Here is a 20,952-nt window from a genome sequence, read left to right on the forward strand (position 1 = left end):
CACAACAGTCTTTCTGGTATTCCTGGCGTCATAATTAGATGGAATGCTCACTGAGGAGGGACGCTTCTGCACTGAGTTCCCGTGAGAACATGATTCCTGTTGATGCTTGCTAAATTCTAATAAGAAGCTCTGTGGGCAAGTTTTCTTTAAGCAACTAAGTTCCCATTACATAAGTTTTCTGCAGAACCATGCAAATAAAAAACTGGGGTAAACAAATACCTGAGATTATTCTACCAAAAAGAGGGCATCTACAGTCCTAACTGAACCTGGGAAAGGACTCCTCTCATCAGATCAACCTAAAACACATACATAGACTGTCTTGATGACCACACAGTTGACGAGTACAGGCGAAGCAAGTGGATAAGAGGTGTTATAAAAAGAGCTAGCAGACAGCAGTCTCCCTGTTCCACAACCAATAAGAGTGTACAGTGTGGAAGCAGAGACATGGGGGAGACATCCACTGGGACCCAAACAGATGACTCCTCTGTCCCTGACCTTCCTTAGCCACCTCTGTCACATTAGCTCTTGAGAATTAAGCTGAGGGGCAGCTATTCCCTTCTCCTCCCAACAGCTTTTCCAGCCTTTCACCTTCCTCATCCCTCCTTTAACATCAGTGACAGACACCAGACAGCAGACAAACATAATGAGAATGGTGGATAAAATCTCTCATGTTCTCAGTCTTGATAAATAATAAGTGTCCTCATAGGCAGAGCCTAAACCAGCACAGTGCTTTTTAAGCATGGTCTCATTTTGTTGTTGTTGTTAAAACTCCATCAGTGATTCCATCCATACACATCTGCCCTTTGAGACAGAAAAAAGCATAAACATAAACAAACGTCCTTTTAAAAGAAACCTGCATACATATTTTAAACATTCTGACTCTAAGATACAAACACTTTATCAATTTTTAAAGACAGCTTTCATGGCCAGCACTTGAGCTCCTGGCCTGTTTTAGTCCCTCTCTACCAACTACCGAAGACATCCCAAGCTAGGAAGTGACCTAGCACTCAGGATCCTGTGACTTCCTGCTTTCGATACGCATAGACCATTTTTTCTCCTAACAGCTAGCCTTATGCTAGATACGATACTTTTTACTTTTGTACTCGGGAAATTGGTGAAATAATAAGACAAGTGACTTGGCCTCTTTTATCTCTAGTTGCAATTCCACAGTGGTTTAGGAAGCAGAAAGCCTGACATGAAAATCCATATGGGAATTGCCAGTGAGCAAAATGAAGTAATCTCAACTTGTCTGGGTTAACAGAATCAGTAAACTGGTCAAATGAATTAGTAGACTGGGGCGCCTGGGTGGCGCAGTCGGTTAAGCGTCCGACTTCAGCCAGGTCACGATCTCGCGGTCCGTGAGTTCGAGCCCCGCGTCAGGCTCTGGGCTGATGGCTCGGAGCCTGGAGCCTGTTTCTGATTCTGTGTCTCCCTCTCTCTCTGCCCCTCCCTCGTTCATGCTCTGTCTCTCTCTGTCCAAAAAATAAATAAAAAAACGTTAAAAAAAAAAAATGAATTAGTAGACTGGTCAAAACCATTGACTTTGCATACTATCAGACCCGCTTCAGCACTAGATGGAAACATACATAATTGAGGACAACCCGATACAGAGGCAACTAATGCAACTCTTTGTTACTACCACTTACCAATACAAAGCAGGGGTTAAACGGGCAGAGCCAGCGAGGCTTTTCAATGGAGTGAATCTGTATGAAATTCAGGGAGAAGAAGGATTGGAGTTTTTAATATAACCAACCTGGGCTAACACTGTGATGAAGTTGCGATTTAAATGAACAGCTTCATAAAGTGCCAGAAGGATGGCCTCATTGGTTCTAAAGAAAGAAAACAAAGAGAACAAACTGGAGAGGCTCTTATAGTGGAAGAGTTAAAACACTATGACCAACAAGATAAAATTTCACCCAAGTTCCTCATTATCAATCCCTTTGAGTTTCTAATGTTCCCTTTATTTCCTTGTTGGGTTTATGTAAAGGGTATATAGGCAAGGAGTCAGGGCTTTAATTTTAATTCCTTAGAACTAGTTTTTATTCACTTCATTCCCTATTTTCCTTCTCATTTTTCTACCCCAATTCAGTTAAGTCCTTAACTGGTTCAGACACCTAGCCCCCCTTCATTTCATTCCAGAGACAGCTGAGAACCATTTTTCAGCTTCTTAGGGCTCAACAGACATGTCCAAAGGAGTGGTTTCATTATTGTTTACAACCCAAGAAACATCTTATAAATCACCATAAAAGTTTGAATCCATAAAAGATTAACAAGAGGTAACGTTTCACACTCCTATCCAGCCAGATAGCCCACACTAGAGTTCAAGTCACCGCACAAGAATGTCAGCCACTTACTGTACTGAGATTTTCTCATGGGCATCTGCTATGAACATGCTGCCCACCTGTGGAAGGAAAGAGGAATTGCAGATTTATAGCAAGGAAATGTGAAAGGGGCTCTGTGCCGGTGAAGCCTTTAAATCAGTGAAAGGACAAGCTGCTTGCAGCCTGAGGGAACAGGGAACTGGCCCACCCATCCTACAGACGAAAACCAGCCCACTTTAAAGATCTTCAAAGAATCACAAGAACTCCACTAAATTGTCTTTCCTTAAGGGGCCTTAAAACAGAACAATCAGGACTTTGGTCCAGCTCTCCTCTTCAATGTGTAAGTTCAGTAACCGCTGACAAGAAGTAAATGGTAACCTAGACCTCCTTGTCACTCTGCATCTTTCCCAAAAGTTGCTTATTTGAAGTCAGAAACTAACATAAAGAACACCACAGAAAGCACAATGATTTCATCCAACATAGAGCCATCTTCGGAGGAATATTTGGGTTTCAGACCAGAAATGTCTATGTGAGACCCACTTTCAGATCATAAAATCTTTAGTCTGTGTTGTAGGCAGGGCAGCCAAAGAAGTAAATGGAGTAGGCTATCTCCAATATGTGTGATATCAGAGGCACTGAGAAAGATGCCCATCCCTCTAAAAATACTTTTCCATCTGCCTACTGATGCTCCCAAACTATGCAGCTCAAACTTCCTTTGTTTCATACAAAACTTTTCCTTCCTGGCTAAAAGGCCAGGATCCCTGGGAGCAGTATAATTATATCCAATTCATTTAACCAAATACCAACACAGTGCTCATATTGCTCTGACCTCTGAGAAATTTTATTCACTTCTGCTTCAGAGTTAAAGAGCTTATCAGATCCTTTTCTGAGAGTAGACTCTAAGAAAGAAGAAGGGAAGATGACAGGCATTGAGGGGAAAAAGCTGCCTTTTCGGGGATAGATGGATGATTATTTTTTGCAGTGAACTCAAAAACTGTCTTGCCCTACAGCTGATCACTTGAATACTAATGTCCAAGAAGAAAGACTTTCTAAATCTGCCTAGATTCTAAGACCTGCGAGATTTATCTCTTAAAAATTAGTCCCAGCAGGAGCACCTGGGTGGCTCAGTAGGTTAAGTAACCAACTTCGGCTCAGGTCATGATCTCATGGTTCGTGGGTTTGAGCCCCGTGTCGGGCTCTGTGCTGAGCACTTGCTCGGAGCCTGGAGCCTGCTTCAGATTCTGTGTCTCCTTCTCTCTCTGCCCCCTCCCCCGCCTTGTGCTATAAGTCTCATTCTGTCTCTCAAAAATAAATAAATTAATTTAAAAAAAATTTAAAAACAAAATTAGTCCCAGCCATTCGCAATTATGTGGACAGAACTAGAGGGTATTATGCTAAGCAAAATTAGTCAGTCAGAGAAAGACAAATATCATATGACTTCACTCACATGAGTACTTTAAGATACAAAACAGATGAACATAAGGGAAGGGAAGCAAAAATAATATAAAAACAGGGAGGGGGACAAAAACATAAGAGACTCAAATACAGAGAACAAACAGAGGGCTGCTGTAGGGGTTGTGGGAGAGGGGGATGGGCTACATAGGTAAGGGGCATTAAGAAATCTACTCCTGAAATCATTGTTGCACTATATGCTAACTTGGATGTAAATTAAAAAATAAAATAAAATAAAATAAAATAAATAAAATAAAATAAATAAAATAAAATAAAATAAAATAAAATAAAATAAAATAAAATAGAATAGAATAAAAAAATATTAGTCCCAGGTTACCTGGCCCAAAATGACTATGGTGCCAAGGTTGAGAAACCTTATTCAGAAGTCTTGCAAAATGGACCAGTAACTTTCCTAAACTATGGACCTCTCAGTCCATTAAATCTTTAGATAAGTGGGTCAAATCCACTGCATCAATCCCTCAACTCCAGGACCAGCTATGAGGGATCAAGTGGCCACAGCAGACAGCCAAGGGGCACTCGGGGCTGGGCTCAGATCTAAACTTTCCTATTCAATATTCTGTAGGGTCAGTCCTCAAACATAGCCAGCTCTTCAGGAAGCAAAAGTCTGGCTTAATGTGTACCCTTTTTTAGCTTTTATAAAACTGAATTAATTAATTTGAAAAAAATCAATCCCAGAGCAATCGGAGCTCTCCTTTCCTTATCTCACTTGGATTTAGGAATCAATAAAAGAGATACAGCTCTCAAAAATATCTGTTCTTTGGGACTTCTGGGTGGCTCAGTTGGTTAAGCGTCCAACTCTTGATTTCCACTAAGGTCATGATGTCATGGTTCATGGGATAAAGCCCCGCAACAGGCTTCTCACTGACAGCTTAGAGCCTGCTTAAGATTCTCTCTTTCCTTTTTCTGCCCCTCCTCCTGCTTGCACCCGCCCTCCCCCTCTCTCTCTCTCTCTCTCTCTCTCTCTCTCTCTCTCTCTCTCTCAGATAAACATTCAAAACTCTGCTCTGAGCCACTCTCCCCTCATCATGCCATCATCTCAAACATTTGAACTTCTAAGTACAGATTTGTCTACCCCTGCAGACGCCTTAAGACTGCTGAGCAAGACAGAAAAAACAAGTCGGACTTACCATATTTGTTAAAGCAGAGAAAAAACCACTCTGGTGTTCTTCTTCCTTGTCTTTATATTGCCTGAACAAAAATAACTAAATTCAACTTTAGTATTATTTATCAAGTATGTCTCCATCCTTGGCATTCTAGATAATCAGGGCAGGGCACTCTCTGAATTCAGTGACTCCAGAAAACAAAAGCATTATGACAATGTAGCCACTCCAGTCTCCCCTGCAAGCTAAGAGGCATGCATGCCTCTGCTCTTGAGGCGGAATGTATCAAAATGCCTGGCTACTTTGGGAGAGAGGCAGAAAGCAAGCTGCAAACGTGTGAAACTGCTCTAACATATGGCTGATCCAGTTATTTCCCAAACAGACTATTACTTGAAAAGTGTAACAGTGAAATTACTTTAAGGCTGTAGAGTGAAAATCTTGTTTGTTTTTGAAGGAAGAGGAGGGAAATCTGTGAGCTAAACTATTTGTGGAGATGGGGCAGATTTGAAATTCCACATCCAATTGTGTGTGAGCAAAGTCTGGAGAGGAACAAGAAAGATACTGCCTGGCCCTTGCCAGGATTAGGAACACTTCTGGTTTCCATTCACTGAATACCAAATCCTTCTTCATCCAAAGCAAAAGGGAAAACAAGCATCAATGAAAAGAGCCCTCAGAAAAGACAGGGACTCTGGGAAGCTGCGGTTGATTCCTGATGAAAAAGAAGTATCCACCAAACTAGAGCTAATTCAATATGTTTTCTCCTTTTATTTATTTTTTAAGTGTACAAAAAAGTGGTGCTTCGTAACCTTTTTTACATAGAAAATGACTTGTATGATACATAGCGCTAAATGGAAGAGCCTGCTTGTGGCTGGAAAACAAGTTAAAATACCCTGCAATAAAATACCAAAGGTTGCAAAAAAAAAAAAAAAAAGTGTCTAATTGCTTAAATAAAAGATGACACTAACCTGGTGGCTACTTTCCCCCTGGTATTAGAAACAACTCCTGCTGGGGCACCTGAGTGGTTCGTCAGTTAAGCGTCTGAGTGTTGGGTCTCAACTCAGGTCACGATCTCATGGTTTGTGAGTTTGAGCCCCATGTCAGGCTCTGGACTGAAGTGCAGAGCCTGCTTGGGATTCTCTCTCTTTCCCACTCTGCCCCTCCCTTGCTCATGCTCTGTCTCTCAAAAAGAAGGAAGGAAGGAAGGAAGGAAGGAAGGAAGGAAGGAAGGAAGGAAGGAAGGAAGGAAGGAAGGAAGGGAGGGAGGGAGGGAGGAAGGGAGGGAAAGAGAAAGAGAAAGAGAGAAAGAAGGAAGGAAGGAAGGAAGGAAGGAAGGAAGGAAGGAAGGAAGGAAGGAAGAAAAAGAAAGAAAGAAAGAAAAAAGAAACAACCTTTGCTAAGGCCATCAAGCTGAGCTTAGAGCAAATATGTCTACCAGAAGCTAAATCTAAGAATACTCTTCTAGGATAGGTAAGGGAAATTCACCCAAGCACTGGAGCAAACCTGTTTTCTACTCAACCAATTCAAATGAAAATTAGACCCTTCCCTTCTGGAACAGTGGACTTACCTATTATACTCAGATAAAGCCTGGGCAATCACAAGTCCCATTCCCTAGAAAGAAAAAGGATAGCACAGGTGAAATAAGGGGCTGGTGGTGATGCCAGGCCAGGGAAAACACTAAATACAGTCCTGAGGTCCAGATTTTCCTGATCTCACTATCTTAATGTTACTTGAATAGAGTAACAAGGGGGTGGGGGGCACAAAACAGACCAGCCCAGATCACTGACAATTTCACTGGGATCATTTTCACCTCAAAAGATAAGACAAAGTTAGAATCTTCAAACAAAAAGCTCTCATGTCTCTAAAACAGTCACAGTAAGAGCGACAATGAGTCTCACGCTAAATGAAGGTGCTTAGAGACAAGCCACTCTCTTTCAGGCCACAGGAAAACAGGAAGGTACCAGGAAGATGCATCCATCTTCTTATCCACTTTCCCTTTAGAACCCGCTAATAAACATGACACAAAGATCAAGTAAGGCCATGGGATGAATCATGTGTGCTTTTTTCTTCATAAGATAAATTAGAAGAATGAAGAGGGCAATATGCCTGACACCTGGTCATCTTCTTCCTCCCTTAGTCAGAGATCAGATATTCAATCCCAAACTTTCAAGGACATATGTAACAGATACAGAGACCATCCTCCATGCTTCAGCTTCACCAAGTTGGGCTGCAAATGCCATCTAGCTAGTTCTACAAGAAGGGATCTCCCATCAGTTAGTCTTCTAAGCCTCGCTGTGTCTTTTTTTTTTTTCTATTTCATCTTTACTGACATACAAAATTGTAAGATATCTAAAGTATATACATCGTGGTGATTTGATATATCATCTAAGCCTTCTTATTCTTGGGAATGTAACTTACTGACTCTATAGGATCATCAACCTCAGCACACTGTAACATGAAACATAACCAACCATTTCATCATGATTAGCAAACAAACGTCTCTTCACACCTTCCTTCCATGATGAGAAGATTAAAGACAATAAAATAGTCACACTGATGCTCTAAAAGGAAAAGACCGATTCCCTCTTTATAGCCAGATGAAATTAACACAATAGCTCTCTGCTCTCTGTTCTAAATATCAAGTACTTAAACAAACATAAGTACTTAAAACAACATACAAGGATCTAGATACTCACATTGAGCGTAGCCTCATCATCCACGATAGACAGCTTCACAATATAAGGATTCACAGACTGTTAAATAAGAGAAGAGATTCAAGGTGAGTTGACTTAGTTAATAACCCATTAGTTATTTAACAAAGTGTTAACAAAAATGGTTCTATAAGGCCCTCTCTCTATAGTGATGCTCCTAATACCCAGATCAAACCCATTCTGCCAACTGACTCCCCCCATTTCCAGTAAATCTCTCAGTGTGCATGGGCAATCACCACACACACACACACACACACACACACACACACACCCCAGTTCTGTTCTACTTGCATTTTCCTCTAGGCTGAATCGGTCCAGGCCTATGTCTGCCACTTCTCCCTTCTTTCCATCTTATTTATTTCTAAGAAGTGAACACTCCACAAAACTCATTTCATCCTATCCTACCAATAATCTGAGTCCATAGGGACAGCAGTCTTGGGGGAACATAAAAGCTTCTTTGCCATAAGGCACAGATGTATAAGTTGTTAACTTACAGTCTCATCCCAAAGGCTCCCTAACCATTCCACAAACTATATGCAAGGACTGATTCACCCACCCGTAAAACAAAGCCACCTTGGGGGTGGAAAGTGGCAGCTGCTTAACAGCCAGAGAGGCCATTTATGGATCTGATACCCAAATAACACTGCAGGGGAACTGAAAAAAAAAGATATAATTACCCAAACTACAATCTGGTCAGAACACTGGGATTTAATGATTGTTCCATCACTTACAACATTGGAAGATTTCTTGAGTTTTCCCAGACCCAATCTCAGCTGGGCAGCATATGGAAATGGACATATATTTAAACTCATTATGCAGTTGGGCCATATCCTACCAGTGGAATGAAAACCAATGACCTGCTCACCTTAAAAACATCCCACACAAGGGATGTAAGGAAAGACCTCACATAGATCAGCCACCAATTTTAACCCAAGGGAAGCAAAGAACAACATTGGTAGTTTCTACAGCACCCAAGAAAACTCATCACTGAGAAACTTGGAAACCCCCCGCATAGACTTTATTTAATCAAGTTTCTGAGGGTATCTTTTGAATGTCAACTGGGAATAGAAAAAGAGACAGCTTTACTTTCTTAAGAGCCCAAATGTTTACAATGTTTTCTACAACAAAACCCAAGGAGGTAAAATCCACTCCATTTGCCACTTGATCTGAAAGAGGAAGGCTCTCTACACTGCTTCCTATAACCAGTAGTCAAATCCTGCTGATGCTGCAGATGTCAGACAAGGTCCAATGCAAGTGGGTCCTTGGAAAAGAAATTGGCAGTAGGCTGACTTAGAGATGCCACAATGAAGAGAACAACACTAGAAGGAGCAGGCCACTGTTTCTTGGCATAATCTTTAAAACGTCATTGTCACTCACCGTCCCAAAAGTCCAGTTTTAGGTAATAATAAAGATCATCTGATTACCAAGAACAACCTATCTTTAGCAGTTGAGGAAAAGGGAAGGTGGCTAAAAGCAAAGGTTTGGGTTCTAGCTCCTCTACTTACTAATTGTGACAAGTTAAGCACCTTTATTAACCTAAGCTCAACTTCCTCATCTTCAAAATGGGGACAATATTTTCTTTCTCAGGGTTGCCATAAGACTTAAAAATGAATTAAGACATGTAAAATCCTTAGCATAGTATCTAGCATACGGTGAGGGCTACATGATCGGTAACTATGTATTTGCTTCTTCAACATTTTTATCATGTTTGAAGGAAAACTCTTTAAGAAAAAAAAGAAAACGAGAAGGATCAATTTGCAACTGGACAATAAACAAGTCTGTAATTTCTGGGAAACATCATGTCCAACTGGGGAATGAGTCACGTCATTACAGGAGACTGGGCAAACCGAGAAGGCCAGGATCTTAATGCTGTGAAAATTTCTATTCTACTAGATACTGATTTTCCTTAACACTATATGCCTGTTGTGCTGGTCACGTTTTTTAAACTGAAAGCAATCTACTTCTCGTCCACAAGACAGAATTACAAACTCTGTGAGCCTATACAGGATGACTCTAATAGGATTCTGCCTTTATTTGATCTAAACCATACCCATCATTTTTCATTGGCTTTTGTGGGGGGGCGGGGGAGGAACCTCTTCTATCCCCTTAGATGAAATAACAAAAATGGAATGCACTATTTCAGGTGATGAAGAATTATTTACATTTACTACATGATGTCTTTTCCATCACTTCCATTCCTTAAGTCCAACAACCTTATCTGCCTTCTCTGTGTTTAGGTGGGTGCCCAGTCTCCCTGGAGCCCTCTGCACCTTGCTAAAAGGTTGCAACTTTCCCTATCCATCATGGGATGGATTGTGGTGGTAGCTAGAATCTGTCCTCCCCAGCATGCATCCTCTCATACTAGTTTGCATAAAATTTTACCAGCTTTTGGTTTTGCTATGTTCATCTGGAATTCCTCATGTGCCTGTCAAAAACCTTCCTGCTCCATGGTCACTAGGTTTCCTTAATGGTTTCTGATGAGTGACTTCTATCAAAAGCTGCAAAGCCCAGATAAATTATGCCCACTAGCTTGCCCTTGCCTACTATACTAATTCTTCTGAGGCTTCTGACAGACTAGAGATGCATACCTCACTCCAGAAATATGATTTTCTCTAGTTCCTTGTCCCTGTCTAATTTTTCAGGCTGACATTTCAAAGAGCCCTACTGGGCTGAACCAGGGTTCAGTTCACATTTAGAGAAACCAAGCCATTGCCTCAGATTGGCCTGCATCCAGCAGAATGTTCAGAAAATATTCATTACTGATGAGGGCGCTTTCGTATAACGTACAACTCAACTTTCATTAACTATCTCCAGCATTTTTCCTCAGTTACTTCTCTTGCTATTGTAATAAGGCCACAGTGGCTTTTACACATGACAGAGATCAAAATGGCTACCATGCCAACCCCCCCAGATCACCAGTAAAACAGGTGTTGGTGATACATTACATATTTATTAGTAGCTCCACACACCATTTGTAAGTTACTCCAAGAAAATTAAAGCAATCAACTCCTGGGATCCCTAACACAGTAACATTGCTCCACATATTCCAGTCCCTCTTTAAGTATTCCTTTCTCACAGCCTCCCCTTCTTCCATACTTCTCCTTATAAGAATAAGCTCCAGATTTTGTTACCCATCACTCTTGACTTGACTAAGAACCATCTCAGAAATCACTAAGTGGGGCACATGGCTGGCTCAGTTGATGAAGCATGTGACTCTTGATCTCAGTGGTGTGAGTTTGAGCCCCACGCTGGGGTAGAGACTACTTAAAAATAAAAAATTTTAAGGGCGCCTGGGTGGCTCAGTCAGTTAAGTGTCTGACTCTTGATTTCGGCTCAGATCATGATCTCCCAATCATGAGGATCAAGCCCCACCTCAGTCTCCGTGCTGAACTGAGCATGAAGCCTGCTTAAGATTCTCTCTCCTCTGCCCCTCTCCCCTTCTCCTGTACATACACTCTCTCTCTCAAAAATAAACAAACATTTAAGGGGCACCTGGGTGGCTCAGTCATTTGGGCATCTGACTTCGGCTCAAGTCATGATCTCGTGGTCCGTGGATTTGAGCCGCGTGTTGGGCTCTGTGCTGATAGCTCAGGGCCTGGAGCCTGCTTCAGATTCTGTGTCTCCCTCTCTCTCTGCCCCTCCCCCATTTGTGCTCTATCTCTCTCTCCCTCTCTCTTTCTCTCAAAAATAAACATTAAAAATAAATTAAAAATTAACATTTTTAAAAATTAAATTACAAGAAAAGAAATCTTAAAAGAAAATCATTGACTGAGGATCCAGAAGCTCACAAACGAAAAGCCTCCCTCCAGCTGGCTCATTTCTCATAGCACTGCTACTCGCTAAGTGAAGAAAGTCAGGTTACCTCAAGGCAGCTCCTGGATTCTGGGTTCAACCCCTAGTGTCCAGAGCCCAGTGCCAAATGCTCCCTATCCCTCCAAAGCAATCCCCAGTGAGGCCCCTGGTCTTCCGTGAGCCCCACCTTCCTTTTCTTTGTGTTCTCCCTTTTAAGAAGAATCAAGTAGAGGCATAAAATCAAATACAAATCTCTGAGTTCTCTTCATCTCAAAAACTTGTAAATCTGTCCCTGATTAACTCAGGAACAAAGAGAATTCCAGAACTGACATGAGTAAGGCTCTGTCTTCAATTCTCCATTAAAATCAAAAAGAGTTCCCAGACCAACAGTGATACTTACACAAGTGGGCCGCATTAAGGAAATCCAACATACAAAAGTCCAATCTTTCAAAACAGATGTGTTAGGTCAGTGGTTCCCAATCCTGGCTAATCATCATACTCAACAGGAGAATAAAAAACAACCACCACCACCACGAACAACAACAACAACAACAGATTCCCAATTCCTACCTCCAAGAGATTTGGATTCAGTGTGTCCAGAGTAAAGCCCAGAAATTTCTTCTTTTTGAAAAGTTCCTAGGTGATTCCAATGATAAACTAGGTTTGGGAACCACTACATTAAGGGATATTCGCTCACTTTATTAGAAGTTGTACCACGGGATTCCTTTAAATGGCTATACCCTCTGCCCTAAGCATTTAATATAGAAGTTTTAGAATTTGGTTAATCAAAGTTAATCTATATACCATTTACCAAGAACATGTCTTCTATGTTAAAGTCCTCTAGGAGTGGCCACACTTAGGAAGATTATAGAAAGATTATAAGTGTCCATTAAGGGGCCCACTCACCTCATATTTTCTGTAATTCACCAACAAAGCCAAGAGGACAACAGCATCATACCCATGCTCCCTGCGACTTGGGGGGTGGGAGAGTATCTGTAACATGAACCAGAAATGCATGAGTGCTAACTCCTAGTTCCTAGGAATGCTGACAGAGAAGATTTGAGGAGGCGGTTTACCCAAAAGAGAAAGAGAGGATGGGGGAAATGACCTACCTGTAAAATTGCTTCAAATATGCTGTTGATCATCACATACTCTAGGATAGTGTTCTGGCTGATGTTATCTGTCACCTAAATGCAATAAAAGGCTTTTTAGGGGCGCCTGCGTGGCTCAGTCGGTTAAGCATCTGACTTTGGCTCAGGTCATGATCTTATGATTCAGGGGTTCAAGCTCCACACTGCTCACTGCTGTCAGCACAGAGCCCGTTTCAGATCCTCTGTCCTCCCCTCCCTCTGCCCCTCCCACGTTGGTTCTCTCTCTCTCTCTAAGATAAATAAATATTTTTTTAAAAGGCTATTACTGAGGCACTCTACTATCTCAAGTATAACTCCTCCCCCACTAAGAGAATCAGAAATGTTAAAACATTCTACTAGATACTTAGTAGACTTTTAATAAGCACCTCTGAAGCTGCCAGAGCCTTAATAGTCAGACACTAGAAGGGTAAGAAATGAGCAAATTAAAACTTCCCGAATCTCTGAATGAACTGTTTCTCTCACACCCTCACTTAAGCATTTACTTCAGTTTTGGGGGGGTTTCATTCCTCAAATGCACAGAAAGAAGTTTATGATCCAGAAGACTTTGAGTGATGGCAGGGGAAAGGAACTACTTGAAGTAAATGAACAACACCCCGCCCTCCTCCCACTAGAAGGTACGGGCCAGCTTCCAGTTATGTCAAAATCAGCACAAATAACTATTCAGAATCACAAAAACTGTTTCCAAATGAGACCTGATGAGAAGAGCAAATCTGACAATTCAGAAGACAAGAATTCTGCAGGGGTAGTACCTCTGAAGTGAGAAATATCATGTATCCCATAGGCTAAAAATGCCAATGGTTGCAAAGAGCAGCTTCCAGGAAGTGAAAGCCCATTCATCTAACTTCCTTCTACACATTCACACGCAATGGAGTGATATGATGCCCCAGCAGAGATTTTTTTTTTCCTCTTTTCCTTTCTAACTTTGGGCTCAAGCATTCAAATAAGCTTGCTCCTACTGTAATACCCTTGATAGAGAAACATATAAATGGGTCACTTACGGTCACTAAGCAAAGGAGAAGTTTCAGACATAAACTCTTCAGACTTTCAGAACCTTCTGCACAAAGCAATGAATCCAAACTCTCCATCAAGTTCTGAGAAAGAGATCCATTAAGTATTAAAACATACCAAGTAACGTCTCTACTGTGTCTCTGTCCAACTCTGGGTTTATGTTACACAGGGTAATGTGTACAACATTCAATGAAGCAACCATATCACTCCTCCAGGCCTAGCCCTTGCAAGATCAGACAAAAAAAAGTAAGACTTCAAAGTGTAGCTATTTGGGGAAAAATGCTTTAGAACAACAGCACAGAATAATAAAGAATTCACTACTTCATCAAATGAATGTTTGCAACCTATCATTCTCATGACCTTTAGAATAGAATGAATTAAGGGTGCCTGAGTGGCTCAGTGGTTAAGCATCCAGCTTTGGCTCAGGTCATGATCTCATGGTAGATGGGTTTGAGCCCTGTGTTGGGCTCTGTGCTGACAGCTCAGAGCCTGGAGCCTGCTTCGGATTCTATCTCCCTCTCCTTCTCTGCCCCTCTCCTGCCTGCATGCTATCTCTCTCTCTCTCTCTCTCTCTCAAAAATAATCTAAAAATTTTTTTTAAATGTTTAATAGAAGTAAATTTTTTAAAGGCTAATAACAGTGGTTGGATAATAAATTAAAAACAATAAACTAATTCAATTAAATTAATTCAATTACATTAGGAAAAAATAAGTGGTTAAAAAAAGTGGTTAAAGACCAATAATGGTTAAAAAAGATTAATAATGGTCAAATAACTATAGATAAGTTTCACTATCTGATAAAATATATCATTTGATAGAGGCACGCTGAATAAACAAAAAAGAGACAATATCACTACTAGCCATCACTGGCCATATACACTATCCAACAAAACTAGCTGTGTCCACCTTGGTCGATTCTTCTAGATAATGTGACTGGAGTATATCACTTGTACTAACAACCAGCTCTCAGACCCAATGTAATCAAAAGATGAAACCCTCACACGCTACAACAGAAGGAATAAGAAAAGAAATATTTTACATTAAATGAAGGAGGAGAATGAATGAAGAATAGGATTTAGCATGCTGAAAGCTCAAGTGAAGGTTCAAAATTAGTTACTTCAATTCAACAAATATATGGTGAAGGTCTACTATATGCTAAATATTGTGCTTTCAAAGAATTCAAGAAGAAAAATTAGATAATGGCCTCTGCTCTCAAGGCATTTTTAGTCTACTGGAAGAGAAAAATAAGCAGTTTTAATTGAATGGTTACTATGACAGAAATATACATGGAAAGGGGGAATTATCTCAGAAGTCACCTATTCTAAGACTCCTAAGGGGTGGGTTATATTTTGGAAAATCAGTAGGAGTTAATTAAAACTTGATGAGGAAAAGAATTCTAGACAGGCAATAGCATGATCAAAGACACATGAGGAATGAAACGGCCCTGGGTGTGGAGTTGGAACACAAGTAGTTTATTATTATGAAAGTACAGAGGGAAACACAGTGGTGAGAGAGACTAGAGAAATAAATAGGGAGCAGGTCATGAAAGCTATATAAAGCTAACTAGGGAGTTTGGTCTTTATCCTGTTATTGATGGGAAACTAATGAAGGGTTTTAAGCAGCAGAGATTTGAGTGTAAGATACATCACTGTGGTATCAGTGTGGATGACAGGTTTAAAGATGGTAAGCCTGAAGGGAGGGAGACAAATGAGGACTAATCTAGCAATTTTCTGAAGAAGCTGCCATGTCTTATTTGCCTGTGTATCCCCTGTGCCTGGCACATTGGAGCCTAACCAACATTTGTCAAAAGAATGAATGAAGGCATCACTGAAATGGTTCTGGTGAGAGATAATGGGGACACTGGCAGTAGGGGAAAAAAAGCAAAGACAGGTATGAAAAATATGAACTGAGGCAAAATTAGATGAACATGGTGATCATCTGGATATGAAAGATGAGAGGAAGAGTCAAGGATGACTCCAGCTTTTGGCTTGGGTGACTGAGATGACAGGAGAGCCCATTCTAACAGGGAATGAATGAGGAAGAACAGATGAAGGGAAAATAAGGAGTTCCGTTTTGTAGATGTCAAGCAAGAGGTACTTTAGGGATGCATGAGTGGGTAAATTCAGCAACTGCTTACAGAGTATACAACTCTGAGCCTCATGAGGGGATGTTAAGACTAACAATAGAGACTTAGTAATCACCAGCATATAGACAATAGTGAGAACTACAAGAATGAGAGCGAGAGCTGAGATTTTACCATGATATATACATAGGAGCAGTAGAGGCTTGGAAAACTGACTCCAAGTACTAAGTCTTCATGTACTTACAACTATATGTTCATAACTTGTAAAAAATAATCTGATCGCTATAAGGATTCTTTGTCACATAGATTATTTCAAATTCAGAGAATGACAGAAGACTAGTTCTTCAAAGTTCATATTATAAACAACATTCACTCAAGATAGTGTCAAACATTACAAATCAGATATCTGATAAGGGACTTCTATCCAAAATATATAAAGAACTCCTACAACTCAACAATATAAAACAAATAACTCAATCTAGAAATGGGCAAAGGATTTGAATAAATATTTCTACCCCCCCAAAAAATATATATATACATATATATATACACATATATATATGAGAGACAAAAACAATTGTTGACGAGGATGTGGAAAAACTGGAATGCTTATACACTGCTGATGGAAATGTAAAATGGTATACTAACTTTGGAAAACAGTTTGGAAGCTCCTTGAAATATTAAACATAGAGGTATCATATGACCCAACAATTCTCCTCCTATGTATATACCCAAGAGAATTGAAAACATACATCCACACAAAATCTTGTTCATGAATGTTCACAGCAGCATTATTGATAGTAGCCAAAATACTGAAATATCCCACATGTCTATCAACTGATGAATGAATAAATTTGATGTGGTACATTCATAAAATGAAGTATCAGCCATAAAAAGGAATGAAGCACTGACACATGCCACAACACGGGTGGACCCTGAAAACATGCTAAGTGCAAGAAGCTAGACACAGAAGACCACGTATGATTCCATTTAGATGAGATGTCCAGAATAGGTAAACCAATAAAGACATAAAGCAGATTAATGGTTGCCAGGGGCTAGAGAGAAGGGGGAATGGAGAATGACTGCTAATGGGAACATGTATTCTTTTTGGAGTGATAAAAATGTTCCAAAATTAACAGTGAATATACTAAAAACCACTCAATGAGGGGTGCCTGGCTGGCTCAGTCGGTAAAGCACGTGACTCTTAATCTCAGGGTTGTGAGTTTGAGCCCCATGGTGTTGGATATAGAGATTACGTAAATATAAAATCTTAAAACAAAAAACCACTGAATCACATACTTTAAAAGGGTGAATTGTATATGTGAACTATCTATCAATAAAGCTATTACTTTAAAAGTGTCAAACAGTAGAAATAAAAATTCTGGTAAAGCCATTATGTAAATAAGAAAACTTAAGTTTAGAACTAAAGGTACCCCTGTATATTACATTACCCTTGTTATATATTATTTGAGTTCATAAGTGTTTTTAAGAACGTATGAGCACATGATACAAATCATAAAATAAACTGCTCAGTCTTTATCCTGCAGGGGAGGGATACTTCAAATTTGAATTTCAAATTTTCCTCTATTCAGATAAACAAATTTGTAAAACAAAAATATCCAAATTCAAGAACAAATTCAACCATTTCTATCCACCTGAGTGCCAATCTTCTAGTACATTAACTAACTGTCTGCAGATGGTATCCACAAACAGCTGTCAGAAGCAGCCATCCACAAGCACATCTACAACTTACGCCTCACCTTCATGCACAACTCTGCCTTGTCAAAGCCCATCAGCATGTTGATGATGTCAAACCCAGAGGTAGATTTATTCTTTTGATGGACTCCTCGAATGAGTGCACACAAGGTCTGCAGAGATTAGAGAAAGAATTCTTTTGTAGAAAGGAAGTCTCAAAACGTGAAGGGCACTGAATCTGTCGCCTCACATTGCCACCTCAGAACCTCCTCCTTACACAGCTGACATTCAATTGCTCTATCACTCTAAGCTTCAAAACAGTCGGAGTCTTACTACGTGCAAAATCCAGACATTAAAAGAGGAACAGCACTTGAAATTGTTGCCATCTTTTTTGTTGTTGTTTTTTAGTCATCCTCTTTTCAAAAATTGCATTGCAGACAAAGACTGGAAGGTGAATTCAAAAATAACAACAGTTCTTGAGCTTGAGTCATGGGATTGGTGGAGCTTTTTTCCTTTACTTAAAATTCATTACCGTATTTACATTTTAGTTTATAATTCTTAGTATTTTTTAATAACTACAAAAGTTATTTTGGTCCATATGATAACAACCAGTTGCTTCAAATCTTAAATTCATGGGGCGCCTGGGAGGCTCTGTCAGTTGAGCGACTGACTCTTGATTTCGGCTCAGGTCATGATCTTGCAGTTCGTGAGATCGAGCCCCGCGTTGAGCTCTGCGCTGACAGCGTGAAGCCTGCTTGGGATTCTCTCCCTCTCTCTCTCTCTCTGCCACTCCCCTGCTCGTGCTCGCTCACTTGCTCTCTCTTTCAAAATAAATAAATAAACATGAAAAAAAAATCTTAAATTCATTATAATCTCCATTCACTACTGACTAGCTGTGTAAACCTGGACAAGTTAGTTAACTTTTCAGTGCCTCAGTTTTCTCATCTATAAAATGGGAATGACAATAATAGCACCCATCTCATAGGGATGTTGTGAGAACTATGAGAATTAAAACACTTGGAATAGTCCCTGGAACTTTATTAATGCTCTAAGAATAGTGCCTGGAACTTTTTAAAGCTCAACAAGTATCAGCCATTTTAATAATATACTACATTTTTATGGGTTACCAAGTGACTTAATGTCAATTTACTTCCACTGAACTAAAAACAGTTTACCATTCATGCCTCCATAGTGAGCTACTGCAATTATAGGAAGTACAATTTCCAACTTTCATTTCAGCTTTCAGTGAAGCCCTACAACTGCAATACCCAAAATGCAGAATCTACTGTTAACTTTGTTAACACAACTACAGGGTAAACATGGTCCTTCTTTCTGGGACATCAGCTCAACAGGTAATTTCTACAATCTACAGATGAGAAAACTGGGGCTCACAAAGTGATTTGCCCAACTAGGAAGTTAGAAACTTAAACCCAATCTATCAAAAGTTCCAGGGGTGCCTAGGTGTCTCAGTTGGTTGAGCGTCCAACTCTTGATTTCAGCTCAGGTCATGATCCCAGGGTCATGGGACTGAGCCCCACATCGGGCTCTGTGCTTAGTAGGGAAACTGCTTAAGATTCTCTTTCTCTCACTCTGCCTGTCTCCTCCACCCGCATGCTCTCTTTCTCTAAAATAAAAAAATAATATCAAAATTTCCAATAAAATCCTTTATGTTGTCATGGATTCTTCATATTCTAAGCTTGTCAATCACTGCCCTAGCTACTCAGCCTGATCTAAGATGCACCGGAGTTACTGGACTATAAACTTAGAAATTTTGCCCATGATTCATTCAATAAAAATTTACTTCCAAAGTCCTACTTGCCAGGCACTGTACTATACACTAGGAACAAAGTACTGAATGAAACTAACAAAGTCTTTGCTCTCAAGAAACCTGTAATGTATCCCCATTATCCCAATGCTTGGCACATAACAGTCATTCAAGAAATAATTATTCAGTGCATCTTTCCCATGAATGTGTGACTTAGCATTAAGAACAATGATTCTTAATGTTTTCTGAGTTACAGACCCTTTTGAGAATCTGATGAAAGCTCTCTTTTCAGAAAAAAAAATAGCCACATACACCTAAAATATTACATATAACTTCAGGGAGTCAAGGACCCTCTGAAACCTCAAATTAAGAACTCCTGATCTAGTGAGAAAATACTGTTTTAAGAATAATCTCTTCTGGGAGTGCCTGGGTGGCTCAGTCGGTTGAGTGTCCAACTCTTGATTTTGGCTCAGGTTGTGATCCCAGGGTCATGAGGTCAAGCCCCTCATCAGGCTCTGTGCTGAGTGTGGAGCCTGCTTAAAATTCTCTCTCTCTCTCTCTCTCTCTCTCTCTCTCTCTCTCCCTGCCCCTCCCCCCCGTTCATGCTCTCTCGAAAATTAAAAAAAAATTTTTTTTTAAATCTCTTCTGATTTTTGCTAGACTAACTATCCCTACCTCATAGTTTCCCCTCTATCTCTTCCTTTCCTCAAATAATCAAGAATTCTGTCCATCTGTCTTGGCTTTAGATCAAATCATACAATGAACAAGATGACTAGTATAAGTGTCAATTTGTTTAGCCAGGAAGCTGGCTCAACAAACATGGCATAGATGTTTATTATTTAAAGGGGAAAAAAAAAACTTCATACCTAAGGGCAATTTTAGGTTCCTCAGGTCCCAACAGATGTATTATAACTCCTTTCCCCTATTAAACAGGACTTCCCCAGTCACCCAGCTATATACCTGTAGTGCATTGACAACTCGAATTGGATGTTCCTCTCCCAGAGCTTGGATACAGTGTTGAAATAAGCAATTAATATTGTCCTTGATCTTCATTAACTCCTCACCATCAAGAGATTCCAGCTTGCCTTCTAGGTACTCTAAATTCACCTACCAAGGGAACAACAGGGATATTATTTTTAGTAACGTTTTCAGTGTACTGTATTTAATGTGAGTGCATTTTAGTGTCGCATGTAGAACACAGGAGAAGGCAATTTCGTTAGCAGGAAAATCCAGAGATACCATCAAGTTTACCTTCATAAGGAAGAGCTCCTCCCAAAATCGTGGACTGCACTTACTGGGGTCCTCTGTCTGAAATCAGAAAATAAGCAGTTCAATGTCCGCAGCTAACACCAAAGCATTAAGAACACATCTGAAAGGGTCACTTACACATAATCAACCTTATCTTTCAAAATTAACTTTGAAAATGCTTGGTCATTCTAAACTGCTATAATAGGGAACAACAGTTTGGAGGTTTTTTTCCCCCAAATGGAAGATACTGTGCATAGATATATATTTGCGTGCCAGAAGTTAAATAACGGCTCAAAGAGTCTCCCCCCAAATCTTTCTCTTCTAGCAAGAAGTAAACCTAACCAACTGATTAAGATAGTCACATTATGATGTCCCTATCGCATCTGTATGTTCTGCAAAGCCCTTTCACATAAATGAAACACAATGGCCCAGAGAGCCAGGTATAGTAGATACTATCTGTATCCTCCTTTTAGAAAAGAGGATCCACAAAGTTAAGTTACTTACACCCATACAGGATCCAGAACCTGAATCACATCAGCAATACCGCATGGTTTTACAACATCTTGTCCTGACTGCTTCTACTTGCCCTCCTGTATGCATTTAGTCCAC

The 20,952-nt window shown here is 40.1% G+C and overlaps 1 protein-coding gene across 1 annotated transcript in view; it reads right to left on the reverse strand.

The window, feature by feature from the left end:
• The window catches only part of ARMH3 (armadillo like helical domain containing 3), a 177,392-nt gene that overhangs the window by 141,118 nt on the left and 15,322 nt on the right, over positions 1-20,952 (reverse strand). The window contains exons 3-13 of the mRNA XM_040486247.1: positions 20,347-20,403; positions 20,056-20,202; positions 17,396-17,503; positions 13,544-13,636; positions 12,507-12,581; positions 12,301-12,387; positions 7,588-7,644; positions 6,459-6,502; positions 4,922-4,982; positions 2,355-2,401; positions 1,754-1,829 (exon numbers count right to left, since the gene is read on the reverse strand). Of these exons, the coding sequence (XP_040342181.1) occupies positions 1,754-1,829; positions 2,355-2,401; positions 4,922-4,982; positions 6,459-6,502; positions 7,588-7,644; positions 12,301-12,387; positions 12,507-12,581; positions 13,544-13,636; positions 17,396-17,503; positions 20,056-20,202; positions 20,347-20,403 (852 nt within the window). The remainder of the gene's footprint in view (positions 1-1,753; positions 1,830-2,354; positions 2,402-4,921; positions 4,983-6,458; positions 6,503-7,587; positions 7,645-12,300; positions 12,388-12,506; positions 12,582-13,543; positions 13,637-17,395; positions 17,504-20,055; positions 20,203-20,346; positions 20,404-20,952) is intronic.

The sequence above is a fragment of the Herpailurus yagouaroundi genome, unplaced genomic scaffold, assembly GCF_014898765.1.
Source record: "Herpailurus yagouaroundi ecotype Mexico unplaced genomic scaffold, PumYag 163, whole genome shotgun sequence".
NCBI lineage: Eukaryota > Metazoa > Chordata > Mammalia > Carnivora > Felidae > Herpailurus > Herpailurus yagouaroundi.